The following is a 27,104-nucleotide window of genomic DNA, read 5'->3' as shown; positions in this document are numbered from 1 at the left end:
GCCAAGTTCATTTAGTACCTCAGCCTCCATGAGTTGATCTCCTTTTTGGTCCCTAAATCGGTCCCACCCCTCCTCTTACTACCAGTTTACTGTTTACATGCCTACAGAAGACTTTTGGATTCCCTTTTATGTTGGCCACCAGTCTATTCTCATACTCTCCCTTTGTCCCTCTTATTTCCTTTCTCACTTCCCCTCTGAGCTTTCTATATTCAGCCTGGTTCTCACTTGTGTTATCAACCTGACATCTGTCATACAACCCTTTTTTCATCTTACTCTCTATCTCTTTTGTCATCCAGGGAGCTCTGGCTTTAATTGCCCTACTTTCTCCCTCATGGGAATGTGCCTAGAATGTACCCAAATCACTTCCTCCTTAAAGGCCATCCATTGATCAATTACTGTTTTGCCTGCCAATCTTTGATTCCAATTTACCTGGGCCAGACCTGTTCTCATCCCACTGAAATTGGCCCTCCTCCAATTTAGTATTTTTACTCTAGATTGCTCCTTGTCCTTTTCCATAGCCAATCTAAACTTTATGATACTATGATGCCTGTTTCCTAAATGTTCCCCACTGACACTCGTTTGACTTGGCCCGCCTCATTCCCCAGAACCAAATCCAGCAATGCCTCCTTCCTCGTTGGGCCGGAAACGTACTGGTCAAGAAAGTTCTCCTGAACACACTTCAGAATTTCCTCCTCCCTTTGCCCCTTATATTATTGTTATCCCAGTCTCTATTAGGATAGTTGAAGTCCCCCGTTATCACTACTCTATGGCTTTTGCACCTCTCTAATTTCCCTGCAAATTTTCTCCTCTATATCCTTCCCACTAGTTGGTGGCCTATAGAATACATCCAGTAGTGTAATGGCACCTCTGTTGTTTCTTAACTCTAACCAAATAGATTCTGTCTTTGACCCCTCCAGGAGCAATTATGCCTGCAGCTCTCCAACCTTATTGACCATGCTTCATGCATTTACACACATGCACTGTAAACCAATCTTAGACTTTCTTGTATTCTCTCTTAGTCTCATCCCACCCAATACCATATTATTTCTAATTCTAATGTTATCTTTCTCTCCCAATCCTTTGTGCACCTTGTTTCTTCTTTCCAATGCTACATCCTGGTGCCCATCCCCATGCCAAATTAGTTTAAACCCTCCCCCACAGCACTAGTGAACCTTCCCGCGAGGACATTGGTCCCGGCTCTGTTGAGGTGCAACCTGTCTGGCCTGTACAGCTCCCACCTCCCCCAGAACCAGTTCCAATGCCCCAGGAATCTAAATCCCTCCCTCCAGCACCATCTCTCCAGCCACGCATTCATTTGCTCTATCCTCCTATTTCTATACTCACTAGTGTGTGGCACTGGGAGTAATCTGAAGATCATTACCTTTGAGGTCCTGCTTGTTAATCTCTTTCCTAACTCCTTAAAATCTGCCGGCATGACCGTATCCCTCTTTCTACCTATGTCATTGGTACCGATATGGACCACAACTTCTGGCTGTTCACCCTCCCCCTCCAGAATGTTCTGCAGTTGCTCAGGTTACATCCTCGACCCTGGCACCAGGGAGGCCATCCTGGAATCACGTCTGTGGCTGCAGAAACGCCTGTCTGTTACCCTAACTATTGAATCCCCTATCACTATTGCTCTCCTGATCTTTCTCCTCCCCCGCCCCCCCCCCCCCCCCACCACCTTACAGCTGAGCCACCCGTGGTGCTATGAACTTGGCTCTGGCTGCACTCCTCAGAGGAACCCTCTCCCCAATCAGTATTCAGAACTGAATACTGGTGAGAGAGCGAGATGCCCTCAGGGGACTCCTGTATTACCTGCCTGGTCCTCCTTGTCAGTCTGTTGGTCACCCAGTCCCTCTCTGTCGGCACTCTCTTAAGCTGAGGGATGACCACCTCCAGAAACGTGCTATCAATGTAGCTATCAACCTCATGGATGCACTGCAGTGACAACAGTTGTTGCTCAAGCTCAGAAATCTGGAGCTCGAGTCCCTCCAGCTGACGACAATTCTTGTACCTGCGGTTGTCAAGGACACGGGAAGCATCCTGGAGTTTCCACATGGCACAAGATGTGCATTCGACGGGACCGAGGTGCCCTGCCATGCCTCGATTTATTAGATTACTAACTCAACTTAACAGAAATAAACTAAAAAGTTAAAAAAACTCACCGGCTACTCACCACAGTTCCGTCCCTTGTGCTGATGTTACTTTAGGTTTTTTCCTCACTCCCTGGGCCTCGCTTTTTACCTGCTCTGATGATCCACCCCTGGTCTCTCGCAAGTCTGCACTTGCTCTGGACTCCGGGCTTGTAGATGTGGAAAGGCTTTGGGGATTCAAGAGGTGAGTCACTCACCGCAGAATACCCAGCCTCTGACCTGCTCTTGTAGCCACTGTATTTATGTGGCTGGTCCAGTTAAATTTCTGGTCAATGGTGACCCCCAGGATGTTGATGGTGGGGGATTTGTCAGTGGTAATGCTGTTGAATGTCAAGGGGAGGTGGTTAGTCTCTCTCTTGTTGGAGATGGTCATTGCCTGGCACTTGTCTGGCGTGAATGTTACTTGCCACTTATCAGCCCAAGCCTCGGCGTTGTCCAGATCTTGCTGCATGCGGGCACAGACTGCTTCATTATCTGAAGGGTTGCGAATGGAACTGAACACTGTGCAATCATCAGCGAACATCCCCATTTCTGACCTTATAATGGAGTGAAGGTCATTGATGAAGCAGCTGAAGATGGTTGGGCCTAGGACACTGCCTGTGTGATGTGGGAACGCCAAGACACTTTAGGTGTCCTGGGTGACCATGTGTGCAGGAAGTGCCTCCAGTTGCTGAGCTTGAGGAATGGCTGGAATCACTGCAGGGCATATGGGAGGCTGAAAATCTCTTGAATCTACGTTGCAGAAGGTGGTCACCTCACAGCCACAGAGAGCTCAGGGTAGGAAGTGGGAGGCCATCCGACAGGGTAGGAAGAGGCAGGCAGTGCAGGAATCCTCTGGGAGTGTGTCGCTCACTAACCGGTTTTCAGTATTGAATACCGGCGAGGGTGACAACACCTCAAAAGGAGTATAGTCCGGAACATGGCACCATGGAGTAAGGGACTGCACAGGGGGGGCACAGCAAAGTGTAGGAATGCAGTGGTAATAGTGGATTTAATAGTCAGGGGGACAGACTGGCGTTTCTGCAACCACCGACATGAGCCCTGCATGGTGTGTTCCCTCCCAGATTAAAGGGCATCACTGAGAGGATGCAGAATATTTTGAGGGCGGGGGGGGGGGGGGGGGGGTGGAGGGAATGAGGAGAAGGAGAACAGCCAAAAGTCATGGTTACCACATGGACTAATCACATAGGAAGGGAAAGGAATGAGGTCCTGCAGTCAGAATTTCAGGAGCTAGGGCAGAAGTTAAAAAGCGGGCCCTCAAAATGATCAAAATCTTTGTATTATTCCCAGTGCCATGTACTAGTGAGCATAGGAATAATAGGAAAAGACAGGTTAACGCGTGGCTGGAGAAATGGTGCAGGAGGGAGAGCTTCAGATTCCTGGGGCATTGGGACCAGTTCTGGGGCAGGAGGGACCTGTTAAAGATGGACAGGTTTCACCTCAACAAAGCTGGGACCAATGTCCTCGCAGGAAGATTATCTAGTGCTGTGGGGAAGAGTTTAAACTAATTTGGCAGGAGGTGGTGGGCACCAGGATGGGCGCAAAGGACTGGGAGAGACAAATAGCACTAGAGTAAAGAATAGTTCAGAAATAGGAGGGGTCAGACGGGGGGGGGGGCAAATGCGAGACAGTCTAAGTTGAGTTTGGAGAGCATGTGCATAAATGCACATAGCATGGTAAATAATGTGAGCTACAGGCACAAGTTGCCACATGGGGCTACGATATAATGCCAACAGCCGAGACCTGGCTCAAAAGGGAGGATCTTGTACTTAATATTCCTGGCTACAAGGTATTCAGGAAAGATAGAGAAGGAAAGAAAGGAGTGGGTGTGGCAGTATTGATCAAAGAAACTATTATAGCACTGGAAAGGGATGATGCAGTTGAGGGGTCAAAGACAGAACCCATTTGGCTGAATTAAGGAATAATGGAAGAGCTATTACGCTACTGGGTGTATGCTATAAGCCACCAAATAGTGGGAAGGAGATAGAGGAGCAAATTTGCAGGAAAGTTACAGAAAGATGCAAGAAATATAGAGTAGTGATCATGGAGGACTTCAATTATATAAACTGGGATAGTAGTGTAAGGAGCAAAGATGGGGAGGAATTCCTGAAATGTATAGAAGAGAACTTTCGTGATCAATATGTTTCCAGCCCAACGAGGAAGGAAGCAGTGCTCGATCTAGTTCTGGAGATGAAGTGGGGCAGATGGAGCATGTTTCAGTGGGGGAGCATTTGGGGAACAGTGATCATAATATCATTAGGTTTAGATTAGTTATGGAAAAGGACAAGGAACAATCAACCGTAAAAGTATTTAACTGGAGGAGGGCTAATTTCAGTGAGTTAAAAAGGGAACTTGCCCAGGTGGATTGAAATCATCAACTACTGTTTTGCCTACCAAGTTAACAACGGGAGGCCTTCAAGGCAAAGATGGTTCGGGTTCAGAGTAAACACACTCCCACAAGGGTGAAATGAAGGACATCCAAAGCTAGAGTTCCCCGGATGACTAAAGCTATAGAGATTAAAATGAAACAGAAAAAAAGAGGGTAATGACAAATGTTAAGTTCATAATACAGTAGAGAACCAAGCTGAATACAGAAAGTACAGAGGAGATCTAAAAAAAATGGAATAAGAGGGACAAAGAGAGAGTATGAAAATAGATTTAGCAGCTAACATAAAAGGGAATCCAAAAATCTTTTATAAACACTAAAATAGTTAAAGGATAGTTAAAGGAAGGAGGGGGTTGATTAGGGACAAAAAAGATCTTCTTGTGGAGGCTGAGGGTATGACTGAGGTACTAAATTAATACTTTGCATCCGTCTTCACTAGAGAAGAGGATGCTGCCAATGTAGCAGTAAAAGGAGGTAGCGATATTGGAGAGGATAAAAATAGATAAAGAGGAGGCACTTAAAAGATTGGCAGTACTCAAAGTAGAAAAGTCACCTGATCCAGATTGGATGCATCCTCAGTTACTGAGGGAAGTACAGGTGGAAATTGCGGAGGCTCTGGCCACAATCTTCCAATCCTCCTTAGATATGGGAACGGTACCAGAGGACTGGAGGATTGCAAATGTTACACCCCTATTCAAAAAAGGGGAGAGGGGTAAACCCAGCAATTACAGGCCAGTCAGCCTAACGTCGGTGATGGGGAAACTTTTAGAGACAATAATCTGGGACAAAATTAATTGGCACTTGGAAAATGTATGGGCTAATAAATGAAAGTCAGCACGGATTTGTTAAAGGAAAATCGTGTTTGACTAACTTGATTGAGTTCTCTGATGAATTAAAGGAGAGGATTGATGGGGGTAGTGGGGTTGATGTTGTGTATATGGACTTTCAAAAGTACCATAAAATAGACTTGTTAGCAAAATTAAAGCCCATGAAATTAAAGAGATAGGGGCAGCATGGATACAAAACTGTCCAAGGGACAGAAAGGAGAGGGATTAGGACAACTGCTCTTTTTGATATATGTTAATAACCTGGACTTGGGTATAATTTCAAAGTTTGCAGATGCCACATAGGAACTACAGCACAGAAACAGGCCATTTGGCCCAACAGGTCCATGCAGGTGTTTATACTCCACACGAGCATCCTCCTTCCCTTCTTCATTTAACCCTATCAGCATATCCTTCCAGGAAACTCATAAATGTGGAGGATTGTAACAGACTTCAGGAGGACATAGACAGACTGGTGAAATTGTCAGACACATGGCAGATGAAATTTAACACAGAAGTGTGAAGTGATACATTTTGGTAGGAAGAATGAGGAGAGGCAATATAAACTAAATGGTACAGTTTTAAAGGGAGTGCAGGAACAGAGAGACCTGGGGGTGCACATACTCAAATCTTTGAAGGTGGCAGGACAAGTTGAGAAGGCTGTTAAAAAAAAGCATATGGAATCCTGGGCTTTATTAAGAGAGTCTTAGAGTACAAAAGCAATGAAGTTATGCTAAACCTTTATAAAACACTGGTTAGGCTTCAGCTGGAGTATTGTGTTCAATTCTGGGCACCACACTTTAGGAAGGATGTGAAGGCGTTAGAGGGGATGCAGAAGAGATTTACTAGAATGGTGCCAGGGATGAGGGACTTCAGTTATATGGAGAGACTGGAGAATCTGGGGTTGTTCTCCTTAGAACAGAGAAGGTTAAGGGGAGATTTGATAGAGGTATTCAAAATCATGAAGGGTTTTGATAGAGTAAATAAGGAGAAACTGTCTCCAGTGGCAGAAGGGTCAGTAACCAGAGGACACAGATTTAAGGTGATCGGCAAAAGATAATACCCAGTTCAAACCCTCTTGAATTATCAATAGGTGGAAGTAAAGATGGGCTGCACTATAAACAAATAGATTACATTTGCAGTACTTTAACAAGCTATATAAACTGTTTACTACATTCAAATCCCCCAGAAGATGAAAATTAGAGTCAGAGACCCCCCCCCCCCCCCCCCATCCTTGTCCCTTTTGATCGCACTTAACAGGGGATGTGGATTACCCATTGTTTGAGTTTAAAAGCTCACTTTCGGCACATGACGTTAGTCACATTACGACATCCCACAACAAATCCTGAGAATTTCTACACTGAAGGCAGTTTGCTGTCAGAGTACCACAGTTTTGCAGGAAAGTCTTGGAGGCAGTGAAAACGGTTGATTGTTTCTGAACAGGTCGGAGCGATAACTTTCCCTAAATGTGACAAATACCTCGATTCAAATTGCTTTTGTTGTTTGGCCACATTCACACCAAAAGGGGGAACTTTACAAAACATTGTTCCATCATTGCCCTGTACCTTCCCCATGACAGAATTTCAAACAAACTGAGATAATCAGCACCAACAAACGAGCGACACTACCTACTGCTTTACATCAGTGCCAAATGGTTTCAAATCCCCTTCAAAGCAAAGCTAGTATAACATGGAATCAGATCAGTAATTTGACTTTAGATGACACTATAAGGAAGGGGTGGGACGGACTGGGGAACCTCCTACAGGGGACAGTCTCACAACACTCAGTTTGTACACCAGCTGTGGTAAATCTGTAATCCAATGTGAAGTTAAAATTTTAAAAAGTCCGCGTTTACTGGCAACAACATTGCGCCTAATGTTGAACTGTACAGACAGCACAGGGAAGTGGGAGATGTAATTAGGCACCACTCACCCAGCACTGTGCCTGGAATGTGTAATTTGATCCAGTCAGTGGCAGTTCGGCTGCAGACAGGTAGTGCTGCATTTTTACATTGCTGAGTTCAGACACTGACAATTTCCTCTCCCTTCCTCAATATCATCATCTCACTCAAGACATTCTTCTACTTGTTGTCCAAAACTGTAATGGGGAGGAGCAGGGATCACAGCTTAAATTTCTGCTGATTTTGCTTTGCTGCTGATGAAAAGTCATCAGAAACCTGAATCACCTCAACAATGAACATCTCCATATCATTGAGACAAAGAAGTGGGGGGAAAAAATGACTTTATTTTAGAACAAGCAGCCTCTTGGAGTCCGGTTTACAGCTTAGAAATTCCCAGACAACAATTTCAAAAACTGGACTGTCATTCAGAACCACATGGAATTATTTGGGGGTCTTCGTCAATTATTTTTTTATAGCACCTTTAATGTAGAAAAATGTCCCAATGTGCTTCACAAAGGCATAATTCAAAAACAAAGGCCCAATATAAAATTACACTACAATGATCAGCTTTAAAAGCTTCATAAAAGACAATCACATCTGTGTGAATTTAAAATTTTATTAAGTATGTCGTATCTGAATGTTTATATTTAATGTGATTTTAGTAACTTTAAATGCACACCATATTTCTACATCACCAAGCTAATCTTTGCTGTTAATGAGGCCACAATTTCATTAAATCTTAAAATGAAGCACAAGTTTTTTTTTATTTAAACCAAGATTGTTTTACCCGCCAATCCGCTGCAATAAAGTCTGAACACTCCCAGCACTGTACAGCAGTACAAAGTTCTCCATGTTATTCTCAGCCAATTGGTGTACTGCAAAAGCCAACAGCACCACCTATAGTTGTTGAAGCAGACTGTTTGAATGTGCAGCTTCTAATCCTGATATATTAGCAATTATAATTAATAGGACAATAAATGCAGTGTTACTGAAATATCAGAAAATATGTTTTTATCCTAGTCACTACCAAGAAGCCAGGCATAAAATGAAACAGTAGCAAACACTACTCAATTTAACAGGAATCTAACTTTGACATTGCTCATAATCATCAATACTGAGATTAAACCACCAATTTCTTTTGTTTAAAGTAGCACTCCTGCTACCTCACCAGGACCACCATTTTGTATTTTTCCTCAATCACCAAAATCAAATTAGCCAGGACCCTAGAATGTCAGTCTATCCCATCTCTCCACTATTCAGCCCTGGCTGGCTGCTTTCCAACACGTGTCAATTCCTTGGTCCCAACAGCACAGGAATCATCATGTTCACAGAGTGTTATTTCTTTCCACGCTCACCTTTACAACCTTTAATCCTATTCCCAATGTTTTTAAAAAATCTCTGAAGGAGTTAACCACTACCCTATTAACTTCTAACCATTTCCTAGGAGTGTGTGATACAACCAGGGAGCAAAATGCCTGCAGAACTTGGCATTCCAATAAAGAGTGGAGGGAGGCCAGATGATGGGAATTAATTCCAGAATTAAACACAGAAAATGCTGGACACAAATGGGAACTTATCTTTCCTCTTTGCTGACACAGTTGTACATTTCCAACATTTACAATTTCTCTTTTCATCTCCAAAATTATATTTTTCTTTTCAAAAATTACAAATGCTGAAAAGGCTTTTGGGAAATACATTTACACTGAATTAGTTTGACAAAATGTTAAAGCACATAGCAATTTAAAATGGGTAACAGTTAAACAGTCTGTGAATGCTGCATCCAATTAATAGAACTCACATACCTCAGTTTTTCTCCAGCAATTCTTCTGCTAATAATAGTGATGATTGGCTGGTGTCCGCTGATCTTGCATGGTTTTAAAAGTTATGGCTGGAAGGAGCATCACCTTTAAGCCTCTTGTACTTAGTTACATCCTGAAGACCATTAACAGATTATTTAAACATTTCTCTCCAGCTTGTTAATGTGCTACTTAAACTCCATTACATGCATGTGTTTCTACCACCAATTCCTTATGGGATGATTTAAATACCTCACCTTCCTGTTAATGGGGTATTTCAACTTTATTCATTCTGTGTTGCCTGGTCAGTTCATGCTCCCTGCTTGGTTTGGTGTGTATCTTTACAATTTGAATGAAGTGGCACACTATGTGCTACCTGAGGGTCCCAGGGTATCTCCAGCTACAGTGACACAAAAGTGTAATTTCACTGTTGGTACATATGCCTACTTTAATTAGACCAATAGGGCTGGCACAGAGGTGCACCCTGTGTCACCAACAAGAATCAGCACCAATGCCCTTTAAGGGCACCACTAAATGTAAGAAATAAACAAGTGGTCCAATTAAATTAAGATGCTTAAAATAAGCAACAAAAGCAAAAGTAACCTTACCAAATATATTACAATATTATTAATGTCCAGAAGACACTATGCCCTGCAGTGCCCACTGGCCTTAAGTGTACCGGCTGACGCTACATGCTCCCTCTCCAAGGCCACCCGGGCATGGACAATACCGCGGAGGAGAGGCAGGCAGCCAAGAGTGACCCCTCCTCCCCATGGGCCTTGCCCAGATTTGGGGGCAATAGAATTATCTCAATTACAGAACTGCTTCCATTAGACAAAAGGGACAATCATCTGACAAAAACCCCACTTCAGCCTCATTGCTAAATCTCCAACCTTCTCACTCCCCCATTCAACTGCTGCCTGGATTCCCCCCTCTCATTCACTGGCCACATAGCACACAAACCTTCCACAGCACTGAATTCCAGTTCCTTCCCATCAACTGACAATCCTATGTTAGAGAGGCCAGTGGGGGTGATACAAGTTTATACCATGTGTCACCCATCATTCTCCAAGCACTCTGCTCTTGGGGGAGTGCCACTAATAAGTTTCGATTGACTGACCTAAGCTAAAATTATTTTCAGGTATTTACCCCTATATTTTGCAAGAACTATCTATAATACTATGAATCCCTTGCGTTGCCCACCGGTGGTGAAAGGTTTTGAGCAAACCAGTAGAATCAATCAGCAATCCGCTCTTTAATGAGGTAGACACAGATAAGGCTGGGTATATTGGCTTAGCACCTCCAGTCCCATCAGAGCATCCAATTGTTTCCCAACTGATTCTAGAGCTTTACCTCTAACAACTTACCTGGATATCCATTATATCACTCTTGTGTAAAGAACATCCTAATATCAGTCCTAAATTTCTCTTTTGCTAGTTTGAAAGTGTCCCTACTGTCTCAGTTTAATTTGTAGTAGATATTCTGGATCCATTTCAGTACCATTTACTATTTTACACAGTATGGCCTAGGTATTTCTTTATCTTGATGGGTAATATCACCGTTACAATTGGAAAATCTAGGCATATATCTTCACAAGGTCCTGGCTGTTGCCTCCTTTAAAGGAATAAGTCTGCAATTGCCACTCTTCCTCAGAGCTCAGTCTTCCAATATTGGGGATCAGTCTCACAATCCTAATTGGCATTGCTTCCAGAGCAGGACTGGTTCATTGTGCCTAGAGGTGGGCACAGTTCTCAAGGTGTGGTCTGACCAGAGCACTGTACAGCTCAAACATGATTCCTTCCAACTGGCACTCTCGTTATGGCTATGTAACTCAGCACTCTATTTGCTTTGTTAATAACCTAGATTTTCCAATCAGGGTTGCCAGATTTAAAAGGTGTGAACCTGGTCAGAAAATTAGGCACAGATTCAGGATAGTAGTCTTCCACTCACTTTGCCCTGCCCACATACTCCTAGGGCAGAATAGGGGCAAGAAGCTTCCATCCGAGCTTTATAACATGGAAATTAGAGCTAATTATATCATTTCATCCTCCACTCTATTACCCAATGTCCGAGTGTGCAGATAAAACTGGTAGTCTAGGCGATCAGTTGTAAATGCAAGCTCACAAAAGGGCATAGCAATTTGGAAGCAAGTTGAGGCAATTTTGGCATCATTTTCCTTGCTGCCTCTTATGCTTATGAAAGTCTTTGTCTTGCTACATTTCCCTGCCTCTACCCTACTCCACCAGCAACTCCAGTGCCACCAATGGGTTTTTGCAAGAAGAGGAGGATTATCAACAGAAGCAATCCTAATCAGGCAGGCTGGACTTTTTGAAGTATTAACATTTTCTAAACTCTCTCCTTGACCTGATAGCGTCCCAGTGAGCACACACACACAAAACAGTTGCCAGCAATATAACTGCAAGGACGATACTGCAGAGTTCTTAGTAAGCCTTAAACAAGTGAAGTTCTACTGAAGCAGGAGAGGGAGGACTAGAAATACCCCTTAATGAATTACTGAGTCTAATCCAGGAGTTTAAACCGGGTCAGATTCATCATCTGGATTGCTATATTTAAATAAGCCTCAAAAGAATGCAGCGCAGTCCATGAGTAAATATATTAGGCTATCTAAAGCCAAGATACAATTATTGTATCAGTTTTTCCACACGGTACCTTCCCATTTCTTTGCAAATATTCAATATAACTTCAGGTATCAAGATAAGACAAAGCAGAAATTTCACCACAGATCATTTAACATCTGAAGGGAACAGTTTAACGTTCAGATGGGGTCCCACATCACAATGAAATGGCCTAGCAAGCCACTCAGTTGTAAAATCTCGCTACGAAAAGTCATAATAAGAATAAAACCGGACGGACCACCCGACATCGGACCACCAGGCACCGGACACGACAACGGCAAAACACCAAGCCCAGTCGACCCTGCAAGGTCCTCCTTACTAACATCTGGGGACTTGTGCCAAAATTGGGAGAGCTGTCCCACAGACTAGTCAAGCAACAGCCTGACATAGCCATACTCACAGAATCATACCTTTCAGCCAACGTCCCAGACTCTTCCATCACCATCCCTGGGTATGTCCTGTCCCACCGGCAGGACAGACCCACCAGACGTGGCGGTACAGTGATATACAGTCAGGAGGGAGTGGCCCTGGGAGTCCTCAACATTGACTCTGGACCCCATGAAATCTCATGGCATCAGGTCAAACATGGGCAAGGAAACCTCCTGCTGATTACCACCTACCGTCCTCCCTCAGCTGATGAATCAGTCCTCCTCCATGTTGAGCACCACTTGGAGGAAGCAATGAGGGCAGCAAGGGCACAAAATGTACTCTGGGTGGGGGACTTCAATGTCCATCACCAAGAGTGGCTCGGTAGCACCACCACTGACCGAGCTGGCCGAGTCCTGAAGGACATAGCTGCCAGACTGGGCCTGCAGCAGGTGGTGAGTGAACCAACACGAGGGAAAAACTTACTTGACCTCGTCCTCACCAATCTACCTGTCGCAAATGCATCTGTCCATGACAGTATTGGTAGGAGTGACCACCGCACAGTCCTCGTGGAGATGAAGTCCCGTCTTCGCACTGAGGACACCATCCAACGTGTTGTGTGGCACTACCACCGTGCTAAATGGGATAGATTCAGAACAGATACAGCAGCTCAAAACTGGGCATCCATGAGGCGCTGTGGGCCATCAGCAGCAGCAGAATTGTATTCCAGCACAATCTGTAACCTCATGGCCCAGCATATTCCTCACCATACCATTACCAACAAGCCAGGGGATCAACCCTGGTTCAATGCGGAGTGTAGAAGAGCATGCCAGGAGCAGCACCAGGCGTACCTAAAAATGAGGTGCCAACCTGGTGAAGCTACAACTCAGGACGACATGCATGCTAAACAGCGGAAGCAACCTGCTATATTCAGAGCTAAGCGATTCCACAACCAACGGATCAGATCAAAGCTCTGCAGTCCTGCCACATCCAGTCGTGAATGGTGGTGGACAATTAAACAACTAACGGGAGGAGGAGGCTCTGCAAACATCCCCATCCTCAATGATGGCGGAGTCCAGCACGTGAGTGCAAAAGACAAGGCTGAAGCATTTGCAACCATCTTCAGCCAGAAGTGCCGAGTGGATGATCCATCTCAGCCTCCTCCCGATATCCCCACCATCACGGAAGCCAGTCTTCGGCCAATTCGATTCACTCCACGTGATATCAAGAAACGGCTGAGTGCACTGGATACAGCAAAGACTATGGGCCCCGACAACATCCCAGCTGTAGTGCTGAAGACTTGTGCTCCAGAACTAGCTGCGCCTCTAGCCAAGCTATTCCAGTACAGCTACAACCCTGGCATCTACCCGACAATGTGGAAAATTGCCCAGGTATGTCCTGTCCACAAAAAGCAGGACAAATCCAATCCGGCCAATTACCGCCCCATCAGTCTACTCTCAATCATCAGCAAAGTGATGGAAGGTGTCGTCGACAGTGCTATCAAGCGGCACTTACTCACCAATAACCTGCTCACTGATGCTCAGTTTGGGTTCCGCCAGGACCACTCAGCTCCAGACCTCATTACAGCCCTGGTCCAAACATGGACAAAAAAGCTGAATTCCAGAGGTGAGGTGAGAGTGACTGCCCTTGACATCAAGGCAGCATTTGACCGAGTGTGGCACCAAGGAGCCCTAGTAAAATTGAAGTCCATGGGAATCAGGGGGAAAACTCTCCAGTGGCTGGAGTCATACCTAGCACAAAGGAAGATGGTAGTGGTTGTTGGAGGCCAATCATCTCAGCCCCAGGACATTGCTGCAGGAGTTCCTCAGGGCAGTGTCCTCGGCCCAACCATCTTCAGCTGCTTCATCAATGACCTTCCCTCCATCATAAGGTCAGAAATGGGGATGTTCGCTGATGACTGCACAGTGTTCAGTTCCATTCGCAACCCCTCAAATAATGAAGCAGTCCGAGCCCGCATGCAGCAAGACCTGGACAACATCCAGGCTTGGGCTCATAAGTATCAAGTAACATTCGCGCCAGATAAGTGCCAGGCAATGACCATCTCCAACAAGAGAGAGTCTAACCACCTCCCCTTGACATTCAACGGCATTACCATCGTCGAATCCCCCATCAACAACATCCTGGGGGTCACCATTGACCAGAAACTTAACTGGATCAGCCATATAAATACTGTGGCTACGAGAGCAGGTCAGAAGCTGGGTATTCTGCGGCGAGTGACTCACCACCTGACTCCCCAAAGCCTTTCCACCATCTGCAAGGCACAAGTCAGGAGTGTGATGGAATACTCTCCACTTGCCTGGATGAGTGCAGCTCCAACAACACTCAAGAAGCTCGACACCATCCAAGATAAAGCAGCCCGCTTGATTGGCACCCCATCCACCACCCTAAACATTCACTCCCTTCACCACCGGCGCACTGTGGCTGCAGTGTGCACCATCCACAGGCTGCACTGCAGCAACTCGCCAAGGCTTCTTCGACAGCACCTCCCAAACCCGTGACGTCTACCACCTAGAAGGACAAGAGCAGCAGGTACATGGGAACAACACCACCTGCACGTTCCCCTCTAAGTCACACACCATCCCGACTTGGAAATATATCACCGTTCCTTCATTGTCGCTGGGTCAAAATCCTGGAACTCCCTTCCTAACAGCACTGTGGGAGAACCTTCACCACACAGACTGCAGCGGTTCAAGAAGGCGGCTCACCACCACCTTCTCAAGGGCAATTAGGGATGGGTAATAAGTGCTGGCCTCGCCAGCGACGTCCACATCCCGTGAACGAATAAAAAAACAATTGATCCCATTTCATAACCGTTCTGCTTCAAAAGTTCAATGACCTGCTCTCTCGTTTCCCCCCCCCCCTTCAACTTTCCAGTACCTTTTTATTCAAACTGAATTTTTTAAAAAAAATCTGAACTGATATTGCCCATTTTGTGGTTTACATCAGTTGTGAACCTTACACACATTATAGGGGCAATTTTCCAATTTCACCTTTAATTTTAGTCAGAAAATAAACAGCACCTAAATTTCCTTCTGGCAGGTGAGGCTCCTCACCAGGCAAATTAAGTCAGAAAGAGACCCTTTATCCTATAGGATGATTAAGATGGCTGGTAATGAAACTCAGGCCAGTGGCAAATCAAGGGGTTCCAATAACACCATGAATTTCAAGAGCTTTGCTTCAATTGCTTGCAATACCGTCATCTCCTCCAATGCCACACACTGCATATCAGTTGATGCAGAGTAGGAAATCTATTGTATTAAGATATTCCTTTTGTAGTGCAGTGTTTGATAAATGTGTTGTTTGTGTGCTATATTAACAGCCAATAAATGGGGTAGACAACAATATCACAAATAAGTTTACACAAAACTTGTAGTACTGGAGGAAATTAATCCCCTCAAATGGATATCAGAAACACTTCAATATATTCATCCTTAGGTTCATAGCCAGGGCAGGTTTCCAATTAAAAATACACCCCATACCAGCTGTGAGTTCCGATCTAATTAAAACCTGTCCCCATTGGCAGAATTCCACCCTTCTGTTCTCTACCACCACCGCAATCCCCCACTCCCCTACCCCATGTGTGCGAAGAAATATTTCCCGTTCTTAATATAGGGAGAGGGAAGGAGCCTCCCCAATTTTGGGCGGGGGGTGGCGGCGGTAGTCATGTGAAAAGAAAAAAAGTAGACAGGATGTACTGGACTATCACTCTTCCTTACATTGTAAAAGGTTTTACTATTACTCAATACACATGGCTGGTGTGATGTGGTTTATTACTTCAGTGTTAAACACAGGTATAAGCCTTTTCAAACCCACCTTTAAACCTTCCCTTTTAGGACAGGGAAAGAAATGAGTTTGTAAAAACCATCACGTAGGGCAAAAGAAGTTCAAATTTGCACATCAATGTCCATATTCATCAAGAACTCAACCTCCACCCCCAGCAAGACAATAGAGCTGCAATTAAAATCAAACTTGCTCCTTATGTCTCAAAAAACCACATACATTGAATAACTTGGAATTCTAGTGTTATGTCAGCAAATGTGGTGGCCATTTTATGCACAGCAATATCCCATAAACAGCAATCAGATGAATGACCAATTAATGTTTTTGGTTCAAGGAGAAATGTTGACCAGAAGAACACACTGCTCTTCAAATAGTGTCACAAAATCTTTAATGTCTAACAGAACAGGTAGATGAGGCCTTGGTTCAACATCTCTGCTTGAAGGAAGGCACTTCTAAGCAGTGCTGCATTGTCTGGAGTAGTATTGGAATCCACAGCCTTCGACTTAGAGGCAAGAGGATCATCAGCTGAGCTAAACTGATCCTAGGAATTTGAAATGATACACATATACCCAAATGATAACATTTCTGTTTATTTGATTCCATCAACCTCCAATACAACCATAGAACAGGTGCCAAAGAAACCACTTACTAAAACAGTTAAAATCATGTAGTCTTCTACATAACAATTCTTTCACTGTTTAACAACTCTAGTTAATCTCAGAAGATTCTGACAAGGTCTTTCTCTCCCCACCCCAAGTTGTCTTCATTTTCTACTTCGGATATTTTGGCAAGTTCCATTTTTTGCCTTACTTGCTTTAGATTGGAATGAATGGGCAAGAGCAAAAATTCAGATTTATTCCCTCCCCAAAAGTCATCACAATCTCACCCAGAACCTTCATCATTAGGACTAATATTCCTTGCTGGACTGGACTAGGGAGTACTAGATCCTTGACAAATCAGTGTTGATATTTTTGTCTCAGTAGGAAAAAAAAGTAACTTGCCAAATAATTCTCCACTGTATTAAACACATTTTTTATAAAAGGGAGCAGAAAGGAGGAGAACAAGAAGTTAACAGGACTTGGAACAATGAATAGAAACAGGTGTCAAACAAAATGGAATCATTACATCAAGGCAAATATTCAGACCATAATGGCCTCAAAATAAAAAAACAGTACCATTGTGAAACACATCACCAAAGCCCTGAACAGAGAATTTTACATTCCCATTACATCGCTAAAGTTCTGCTCTTCCATTAATCTTCAGCCCATATCCATCCGTACTGATGCACTTGGAAGTTATCGTGATAAATATACTAGCCTAAAGGATTTTACATCATTGCTGCTGCAAATTGGTTTTGAACTTTAGTGCACTTCAATCTTTAATATTCTGTTGGATTGTTGATGTCGTAGCCATGGTTACACAGCCTTTGCAAATCCAACTCTGTTATTCTCTCGGTCAAACTCTGTATAATACTGCCCAATAAAGACATCTCCAAGAATCCATAGTGGGCCAGCAGGAGGTGGAATCTCGAGGCTCATGAATCCACTCAGGCAGATGGTCATGCCAGCCTGTGTTTCCTGAAAGGGCAGTGAACAAGAGTATTAAAATCACATTTTAAGATAAAAGCTTATTCACATCCTAAACCAAAACATCCAACAATTAAACATCCACTCCCTCCACCACTGGCGTACCATGGCTGCAGTGTGTACTATCTACAGGATGCACTACAACAAGCTGCCAAGGCTACTTCAGCAGCACCTCCCAAACCTGCAAACTTCATTACCTAGAAGGATAAGGGTAGTAGGTGTGTGGGAACACCATCAACTAAGAGTTCCCCTCCAAGTCACATCATCCTGATTTGAATGATGTATTGCTGCTCCTTCATTGTTGCTGGGTCAAAATCCTGCAACTCCCTACCTAACAGCCCATGGACTGCAGCGATTCAAGTAGAAGACCCACCACCACCTTTAAGAGAAACAAGAGGTGGGCAATAAATGCTGGCCTTTCCAGTGATGCCATATCCTAAGAATGCATAATAAAATAAAAAACAGCCCAGTAGCACAGCCATTCAGACACATGCCTCAGAACTCAACATCTCTGGCTGACAGTTACCTAGATAGACCTACCAGGGTTTGGGGCAATAGGTCCCTTGCCTTAGCTAGATTACCAAGTGTATAAACATAATGAAGGTAGATACTGCATCTTTCAAAAAGGAGGAACAGAGGCCTGGGGGTGTATGTACACAAACCTTTGAAGGTGGCAGGATAAGTTGAGAAGGCCAATTAAAAAAAAACATGCCATCCTGGGCTTTATTACTAGAGTACAAAAGCAAGGAAGCTATGCTAAGCCTTTATAAAACACTGATTAGGCCTCAGCTGGAGTATTGTGTTCAATTCTGGGCACCACATTTTAGGAAGAATGTTAAGGCCTTGGAGAGAGTGCAGAAGAGATTTATTAGAATCCAGGGATGAGGGACTTCAGTTATGTGGAGAAACTGGAGTTGTTCTCCTTAGAACAGAGAAGGTTAGGGGAGATTTGAGGGGAGAGGTGTTCAAGATCATGAACGGTTTTGATGAGTAAATAAGGAGAAACTGTTTCCAGTAACAGAAGGGTCGGTAACCAGAGGACACAGATTTAAGGTGATCGGCAAAAAGAGCCAGAGGCGACATGAGGAAACATTTTTAAAAAAAACACAGCGAGTTGTAATGATCTGGAATGCACTGCCTGAAAGGGTGGTGGAAGCAGATTCAATAGTAACTTTCAAAAAGGAATTAGATAAATACTTGAAGGGAAAAAAATTACAGGGCTATGGGAAAGAGCAGGGGAAATGGGACTAATTGGATAGCTCTTTCAAAGAGCTGGCACAAGCACAATGGGCTGAATGGCCTCCTTCTGTGCTGTACTTACTATGAAAAAAGGAAAGATTCTGAAGAGCAAGTACATCTCTCCTGAGAGGCCAGGAGCTGGCGGTCTTCTGCACCCTTTCTAAGGCCAGCTCAGGCAGTCCTGCTAGCATATTGAAAGGGTGGGGATGGAGACAAAAGTAGTCAACTTCAAATCATTTCATAAGCATCACATCCTGGGGGTGGGGAGTGGAGCAAAGTGAAACCACGCTGGTCAATCCCAATTCAATCTTGTTGTAGAGGTTTAGAATCCGGACTGTTTCAAGCGTCAGCAAGAGCAAAGTGAAGAGTGCATCCGTGTACTCCCTTCTGAATTAGTATTAGGAATCTTGCAGAAACTTAAAACAAGTACCCACCTTAAGGATATACTGCTCTCCAGTCAGAGTAAAGGTCCGCCCTCCAAGGATGAAGTTGATGGGAGGGAGTGAGGCGACTTTGTTGCAATCAACTTTGTACTGTGGAGGGGAAAATATCTACATCAATTACTTTTACTTCATGGAACTGCGCGTTCAATACGCGATACGGATAAACAGGACATGTGGCATCCTACACCATTTAAAAAATGTCTCTCCTTCTCTTCTGAAGACTCCAACTGTTGCTGGTTTCAAAAATCCTAGTAGCCCTCAGGTACCGTACCTAAGTGACTGTCCTTTATATGAGCTTAGATAGTGTGTGTATTAACAGGCAATTCAAGTCACGGATGGCATGAAGGCAAGCCTGGTGCCATCACCCCCCAGTGCCCACACAGGCACTTCCCACCAGAGCTCGTGAGCAAGAATCCTGGCTGATTTCCCCTCCCACCCCCTCCCTAGTTCAGGGCACCGTAGCCAATTGTAGCACCCTAACTGCTGCTATGACTGAACAGGTAATTCAGCAGAGAATGAAGAATTAAATTTGGGGGGGGGGGGGGGGGGGGGGTGCAGAAGATGCTGCAATTGTAGGAGTTACAGTTGTAGATTCTCACCTCTCCTTGAGTAAGAGGGACAGCTCCAATGTATTTCTGCAGGGCCTGAACTTCTGCAGCAGGTCCAGTGATCAAAGAGGTTCCTGTGTCCACAATAGCTGAACAGCCTCCTTTACACAGAGTCAACGTGTCACCGATAGCAATTCTATATCAAAAAGACAGACAACACAGTAAGTGAAGAGGTGAGACCCAGCACACAAGTGTCTGACAGAAATGCAACATTAAACCCTTTATGCTCCAGGCAGAGTCAATGTGGAATGTCAACATATTTGGTTAAGGACCAAAATCAAACACTAAAGCCTTACTACAACAACTTGCATTTATATATGGTGCCTTTTATGTAGAAAAAAAATCATGGTGTTTCAGAGTCAGGATCAAAAAAAATTAGAAGTATACTAAAATCTGAATGTTATATTTCAATTGGAACATGAGTTCAGGAAGAGATTGTGAAGTTTAAATAAATTACTTTTTAATAGTGAAAGAGCACTGAAACATTTCTGAAGTGCAGGAATTTAAAATAAATGTAGAGGTTAATGACTTGCTTCAATTTCTTCATTCTAAACTGTACAGGATATACATTTCCCTTGCGAAATTAACAGATTTAACTGCAATTCAAAGCACGTGATACAACCATAAAACAATTCAATTAAGGAGCACTATAATCTGTGACAGACACCCACCCAGGTTTTTGATGAATGTGGAGGCAGGGGGCAGGGAAAGCCTATCCAAAGTGACAGCGGGATTAGTTTTGGATTGCTCCAACAGAGAAGTAGCAAACGATGGGCTGAATGTCCTACTTCTTGTGCTTTACATTTCCATGGTTCCAAAAACATTTGACTACTCCATAAAATATCTGTACAAATTATATAGAACACAGGTGAACGGCCTCACAAAGAGATGAAGTTGAATAGCCTCAAGGGCAGAGTTATCTCTCGACCCTTGATGTGCTGCATTACTGCCTTGTAACACACTCCAGTCCACGCCACATCTCACACACACTGCACAGCGGAGCTACAGATGCAAATCTTATCACTAAAGAATGCTAGTCCTAGACATACGAATGAACTTACTTATCCATTTGGATCTGCCAGTACGCCTGGCGGGTCACATTCAAGTAGTAGAATTCTCCAGTGTAGTACTTGGGATCAGTGCCACCCAATAGCAGCTCACCCCCAGGCTGAGTGAGTGGGTTCCTAGAAATGGAAAAACAACAATCATCTCCAACTCAAACTGAAGAACAATGCTACTGTATCCAGAGAGTGGTTAGAATATGGAACTCGACCACGAGTAATTGAGGTGAATAGCATTGATGCATTTAAGGGGAAGCTGGAAAAGCACGAGGGAGAAAGGTTATGCTTGTAGGGTTAGATGAAGAGGGGTGGGAGCAAGCTTGTGTGGAGCATGAACACCAGCATGGTGTTCATGCTCCTGTGTTGCTTCTGTGTTGCAAATTCTATGTAAAGCAGATCGAAACTATTCTGATTGGTAAATCAGAGTTTTCTATACACTTCTCACGTGGACTTAGTATCCCGAAAAATATTTGGAATGGAAATGGCGTTTACATCTTACCTGTTCAAGTAGAAAGAGAACACATTCTTTTGCACCAGTTTCTGCCCCATGATATTGTCAAACACTGGGACAACACTATCAACCGAGATATGTGGGTAGGCCATGCCGAGAATTCCATCAAATTTAGCAGCAATGAAAGCGACACCAGGCTGTTTGATGGCCTCACCAAACAACTGATTCTGAACTTTGATATCTCCGATCTGCAGGAACAGAGCAAAGGCAGTCCTCATTTAAATCAATCAATCAGAAATGATTTGCCATAGTCCCCAACATTAATTTACTTGTAAACAATTTTACAACACCAAGTTATAGTCCAGCAATTTTATTTTAAATTCACAAGCTTTCGGAGGCTTCCTCCTTCGTCAGGTAAATGTTCAGGAGCTCCTTGAAGTCTACGCATTTATACATCACAGAACAATACATGGTGTTTACAGACTGCCCCTGCAACTGCCCGTTGCCAAGGCAATCACCGTGTTCAGACAGAGAGGTGTCACCTGCAGAACCCCCGAATACACATTCAACAAAAAAACAAACAGGAAAAAAAAGAGGCAGAAACATCCGGAAGGCAGAGAAAGCCAGCAAATGACCCATTATATTAAAAACAGATAACATTTGTTCACTGGTGGGGTAACGTGTAGCGTGACATGAACCCAAGATCCCGGTTGAGGCCGTCCTCATGGGTGCGGAACTTGGCTATCAATTTCTGCTCGACGATTTTGCGTTGTCGTGTGTCTCGAAGGCCGCCTTTTTTTCCTGTTTGTTTTTTTGTTGAATGTGTATTCAGGGGTTCTGCAGGTGACACCTCTCTGTCTGAACACGGTGATTGCCTTGGCAACGGGCAGTTGCAGGGGCAGTCTGTAAACACCATGTATTGTTCTGTGATGTATAAATGCGTAGACTTCAAGGAGCTCCTGAACATTTACCCGACGAAGGAGGAAGCCTCCGAAAGCTTGTGAATTTAAAATAAAATTGCTGGACTATAACTTGGTGTTGTAAAATTGTTTACAATTGTCAACCCCAGTCCATCACCGGCATCTCCACATCTTAATTTACTTGAACATCAGTTCCCCATCTCTCTTCAGTAAATGGAGCCACTGAATGCATCTGCATTTCAGAGAATCACACCAGACTTCTGTTATCCTTAAACAAAAGACAGGTAAAGTTACTTTTCTCTCATTCTCAGGTCCTATGTAAATGGAGATAACCTCAATTATTTGCCCACAAAACAGACAGGCTGGGCAAGGCTTGGAAAACAAAAAACATTCTGTTTAGTTGAACAAAGTGCTGCTGATAATCACAATTTTATTTATTTATTTTGTACTAACTGTATAAACACACAATTCATGAAAGGAGTAGTTTGGGGGGGGGGGGGGGGTGGAAGAAAGAAAGGGAAGACACTGGTGCCTGGATTTTCTGATCAGGTAGGAATCCAACCTGAAATAGGGCAAAGTGTGATTTGCATCCACTTGGTGTCATGAGCAGAGCCCACCATAATTTCCAGAGTTAACTTTGGGCATCATAAGTCCCCTTAACTGGTAGCTCACCCACTGGGGAAGTGGGAAAGGGGCAAGAGCTGTCCAGGTGGGCCAGGGTAGTGAGTGCCAACTTGACTATCCCAGTCAGGTAATGCAGAAACCTAAATACCGTACCAGGGCAGGGAAGGCAAGAGAAACCAGTCATAACGTCCGGTGATGCAGGTACCAGGCATGTTCACTACACAGGATGACTTCCCCCTCTCTGTGCTAAAAAGTGTGTTAATTGCCTACCATCAGTGCCCATGAAACAGCAGTGTCCTCGACACCCCAATTTCATTTGGAAATGTCCCTTCACTCCAGCTTATATGCATTCACCCCACGAATGCTTCACATGAAATGCAGTTGCTTGTTGCATGCACTGGTCAACATTCCCATCACAGGCTGCATGTGGACATCTAGGTTTTATTGCAGGTCAGGGTAACGAGGAGGTAATGCCTAATTTTGCATCCACCCCGCCACGGACAAGACAACTCAAAGCACCAGAGAGTGCTGCGGCAGGTGGTGGCCTGCCAAATCTGACCGCTTACCCAAGAAGATGAAGCACTTTAAATACTGGGAAGTGAGGCTGAAGAGGGTACTGGAAACAGGAGGAGGATGATATATGCCAGGTGTGAGTTTACAATGATCTACTGCACCCAGCATTAACAAACAAAACATGAAACTCACATGCCACTCTTGCTGTAAGCTACTTATGTACAAATCATCACAATTTCTCCTCTAGGTATGCAAGAGTCAGAATTAAGCTTCAAACTACCTGAGCTTTTAACATTCTCCAGAGTGCCTGTTTTATAACAGCAAGAGGAGGAAACAAATACTGAAATGATGGGAAATGAAGCTGTTTTTCCACCTCATTTCCTTGGAACTGGCCCAAGATGGACAGGCACTTCCTGCAACCATCAGAAAAGATGGCGGACAGTGGAGCAGAGGCTAAAGTGAGCAAAAAAATCCAGTGAGATGGGATCTCTATTCAAATTTGGGATAGTGCTTATCTGATCTGAAAATCCAGGCTACTGTCGCATTTTCATCTACCCTGGAGAATCACATACAATGTAATACAAAATGAACAGACAGTTAGTGAAGTCTGGAGACTGGGAATACAACAGAAACTGATGTTGAACTTGTATTAAAAAAACACATTCATATGATATCAGACCAGTCTAGCAGTGAGGAGAACTTGCCTGGGCCTCATCAGAGGAAAAGATTTGACATTTTGAAAAAACAATTTTATGACTTCAATTTTTTTTCAAAATACACATTTCAGTGGATGTTACTAGATCTAATTGGTGTAATATCCCAAGCTTAACTGCACTTAGGGACAGCGTGTCTGAAGTCAACTAAAGGTACAGGCCAGGGTTCTCTACTAGTGCCCTCACCCATTGATTTTAATGGCCTGAGGGTGGGGGCAATCACAGGTTGGTGAGCATAAAAGCAACAAAAAAACAAATTCCAGGCTACTTTCTATTTCTGGAGAAGTGGTTCTAAATTGAGAATGATTGCCTCTTTCTAAAACACTTTAATGACAGAAGTGTGACAAAGCGCAACAGCTGAAGTTGATTTGCATGTCTAAAAACATTTGAATTAGAAGCTCCCTTTCATCCGTAGGACAAACTTTAGTGCCTTGTCCAAAAGGACCAGTTAAAATTATTGCTCATTATGATATTCAAACCCTCCATTCTCCCCAGCAAGATAAAGGTCAGTACATACTGTGGTCATGTCCTGGCTGAGGTATCCAGATAGGCTGCCAGAACCGTACTGAATAGCAAATTCGGTCCCATTCTTCACATACGTGCTGGACTTGTCAGAGTTATACTTGTGATGCAACACTTCAAACAAAAAAGGGGTATGGTAAAATCAGAAAAAAGATTTCCTTGAAAACAAGGTACATTTTAGCTATCATATTAAAGATGCTACAAGTGAAAAGACTGCTAATAACTGTTGATCATGACTTTGTTCCTCTTTTGGGATTGATACAGAGCTACACTCTTTCTTCATGTCAAAAATCAAAGACTCACCACATCATCATCATCCCCTCTTAACTCTTTTGTCCAGATCTCAAAACAGTGAACATATACATTCCTTCTTCAAACAATTTTCAGGCTTTTAAAAACAAATCCCCCATCACAGCTTCTGAAATTAATTCACCTTTTCTACTTTCTAATTCTGGTGCTGTGCTGAATTATGGGCACTATTTCAGCTTAAAATTTCTTAAATCCACAAATGCTGAACTTCCTACAGATCCTGTAAAGCACTACTGACCTGGTGCTATTTTGAATGCTATAGTTATACTGCTAGTTGATGTCTTAAGCAGAGGAACAATTATATTTACTGACATTTTTTCTTTTAAAAAACACTAATTTGTAGAGTGGCTGGTATCCTTTCTACTTGATCACACCGGTGATGTCAATGGCAGTGGATTAAGAGCAACCTGACTGAAGGAAAGCCTTTTAGTGCCTAGGTACAAGGCACTTTTGCCAAATATAAAATGGTGTATTTTGAATAAAAAGCACTTCCTCTAGACTTTCCTCCCCCTTTAAGCAACTAGATCATTCTGGTGTATGAACCCAGCATTTCACCTTCATCCATCACCTTCCACCCAAGTAAATTTGTGCTCAGGAATGGAATACTTCCCATTTTGGGTATCCACTGACAGCAGTAACCACTTCCACATTAGGTATAGCATTAGTTCAATGTGGAGTAAAGTTCTCTATACTGTGCCTGAACAACATGCCTGGTTCTGAACCCACAAGCACCCCCTACTGCACGAGTGGAACAATTTCCATTTACTACACCAGTTATCCTTTGGCCTCTGAATTAGATTGCCAATTTATTGCCATTTGCAGCTAATTAGGATAGTTTGTGCTGTGGTCCCATTACTTTAGGAATCAGATTGAAACTACCCAAACTCAAGCTAATTACTCCCAGCAGACGAGACTTCTAACCCATTAGCCTAAACTGATATTCAATCCAGCTCCCAGAGGTGAATGGCCACTATTCCACTGCATCACCCAATCCAACAGTTTTATGTTTAATGTGAAAAAGGTAGAACATAGGACTACCCCAACAAATCAATATGTACAAAGTTCCCAATCTCAGAAAGCTGGACACCAAAAATGGTACACAGAAGGGGAAAATAAAACTTACAGCAAGCAATGTCTGATAGAGAACAATGAATGGAAGGAACCCAGAGGTTGGAGGAACCAGTGTCAAACACCACTGTGAAGGTCTGTGCTGGTGTACCAATACCAATCTCCCCATAGTACTGGGCCTGGAAAAAAGCAAATTAAAAAACACATTAAAAGCTCCTACAGCACCCATAAAAAGCAACTGTAATGTCCAATATCTATTTGAAAACATTGGTTTAATTACCAAATTAAAAACTAAAGAGAAGTAATCCAGTAACAGTACTCCAGTTTTGTATGCACCTGCTGATGGCACCAAATGCCAAATCGTACTGGGATGCAGTTGCACAGGTGCCAGCCATCTATTGCTACTTTGTCCACTTGCCCAAATGACCATTTTTGACAGCCAAGTCACCCCAGAGTGTTGTCTCACCAACCCTCACCCCAGACAGAAGCCATTCTGTCTCTCTTTTCTCCCTCCCCCCTCTATTTGTGTGCTTCAGTTCCAAACTGGACAGTACACTTGTTAACTGAGCCACCGGTGAAGCTGTAATCATCACTTTTAATGGCTCCTCTATATTTTGCTGATCATTAATGCAGCCCTCTGCAACCTCCAGTTTTCACCACTCCTTCCAATTGAAACCTACTTTTGCCTTACATTAGCCGCTTTATCTGCTGTCAGGTGGTGGCTCTCCCCTTCGGTTATACAATGAAACTAGCAGTTAGACCACATCCAGTACTGATCAGCAGTTGAGGTAAAAAAGGTAAAGCAACTTCCTAGTTATAAAGTTTAATATCCACCAGGTCAAAAAAGAGGAACTGGTGTGGTAGCAAACAGGTCCTGATTCAATCTTCAGTCTGAGGCGTTAACTATCTCAGCTGGATCTACGGTTGGGATGCTACAAATTGGCCTTGGCAACCCTGGGCTCAGGAGGAGAGATGAAATGATTGAAGTGGAGGCCATGTCCAGATTACTATCCAGTTGCACCAGCTGGAAAGTGTTCATGTTGACAATGAATTAGGGCAGGATTGGACTCGACTGCCACAATCAACACCTCAGTATGGTCCACTAAAGAATGAGGAGAGCCCGTAGAACAGTACCGCAATAACAGTCAGTACTTTCCAGTAGTGGCAAGGTACTGAAACATG

The 27,104-nt window shown here is 43.7% G+C and overlaps 1 protein-coding gene across 1 annotated transcript in view; it reads right to left on the bottom strand.

The window, feature by feature from the left end:
* Window positions 1-16,439: 16,439 nt before the first annotated feature.
* ctsd (cathepsin D) overlaps window positions 16,440-27,104 on the bottom strand; it is a 33,468-nt gene continuing 22,803 nt past the window's right edge. The window contains exons 3-9 of the mRNA XM_067993852.1: window positions 25,978-26,101; window positions 24,541-24,659; window positions 21,302-21,501; window positions 20,803-20,925; window positions 19,733-19,877; window positions 19,125-19,223; window positions 16,440-17,442 (exon numbers count right to left, since the gene is read on the bottom strand). Of these exons, the coding sequence (XP_067849953.1) occupies window positions 17,281-17,442; window positions 19,125-19,223; window positions 19,733-19,877; window positions 20,803-20,925; window positions 21,302-21,501; window positions 24,541-24,659; window positions 25,978-26,101 (972 nt within the window). The 3' untranslated portion in view covers window positions 16,440-17,280. The remainder of the gene's footprint in view (window positions 17,443-19,124; window positions 19,224-19,732; window positions 19,878-20,802; window positions 20,926-21,301; window positions 21,502-24,540; window positions 24,660-25,977; window positions 26,102-27,104) is intronic.

Source organism: Heptranchias perlo, chromosome 12 (assembly GCF_035084215.1).
Source record: "Heptranchias perlo isolate sHepPer1 chromosome 12, sHepPer1.hap1, whole genome shotgun sequence".
NCBI lineage: Eukaryota > Metazoa > Chordata > Chondrichthyes > Hexanchiformes > Hexanchidae > Heptranchias > Heptranchias perlo.
This window is presented reverse-complemented; position numbering and strand designations above follow the sequence as displayed.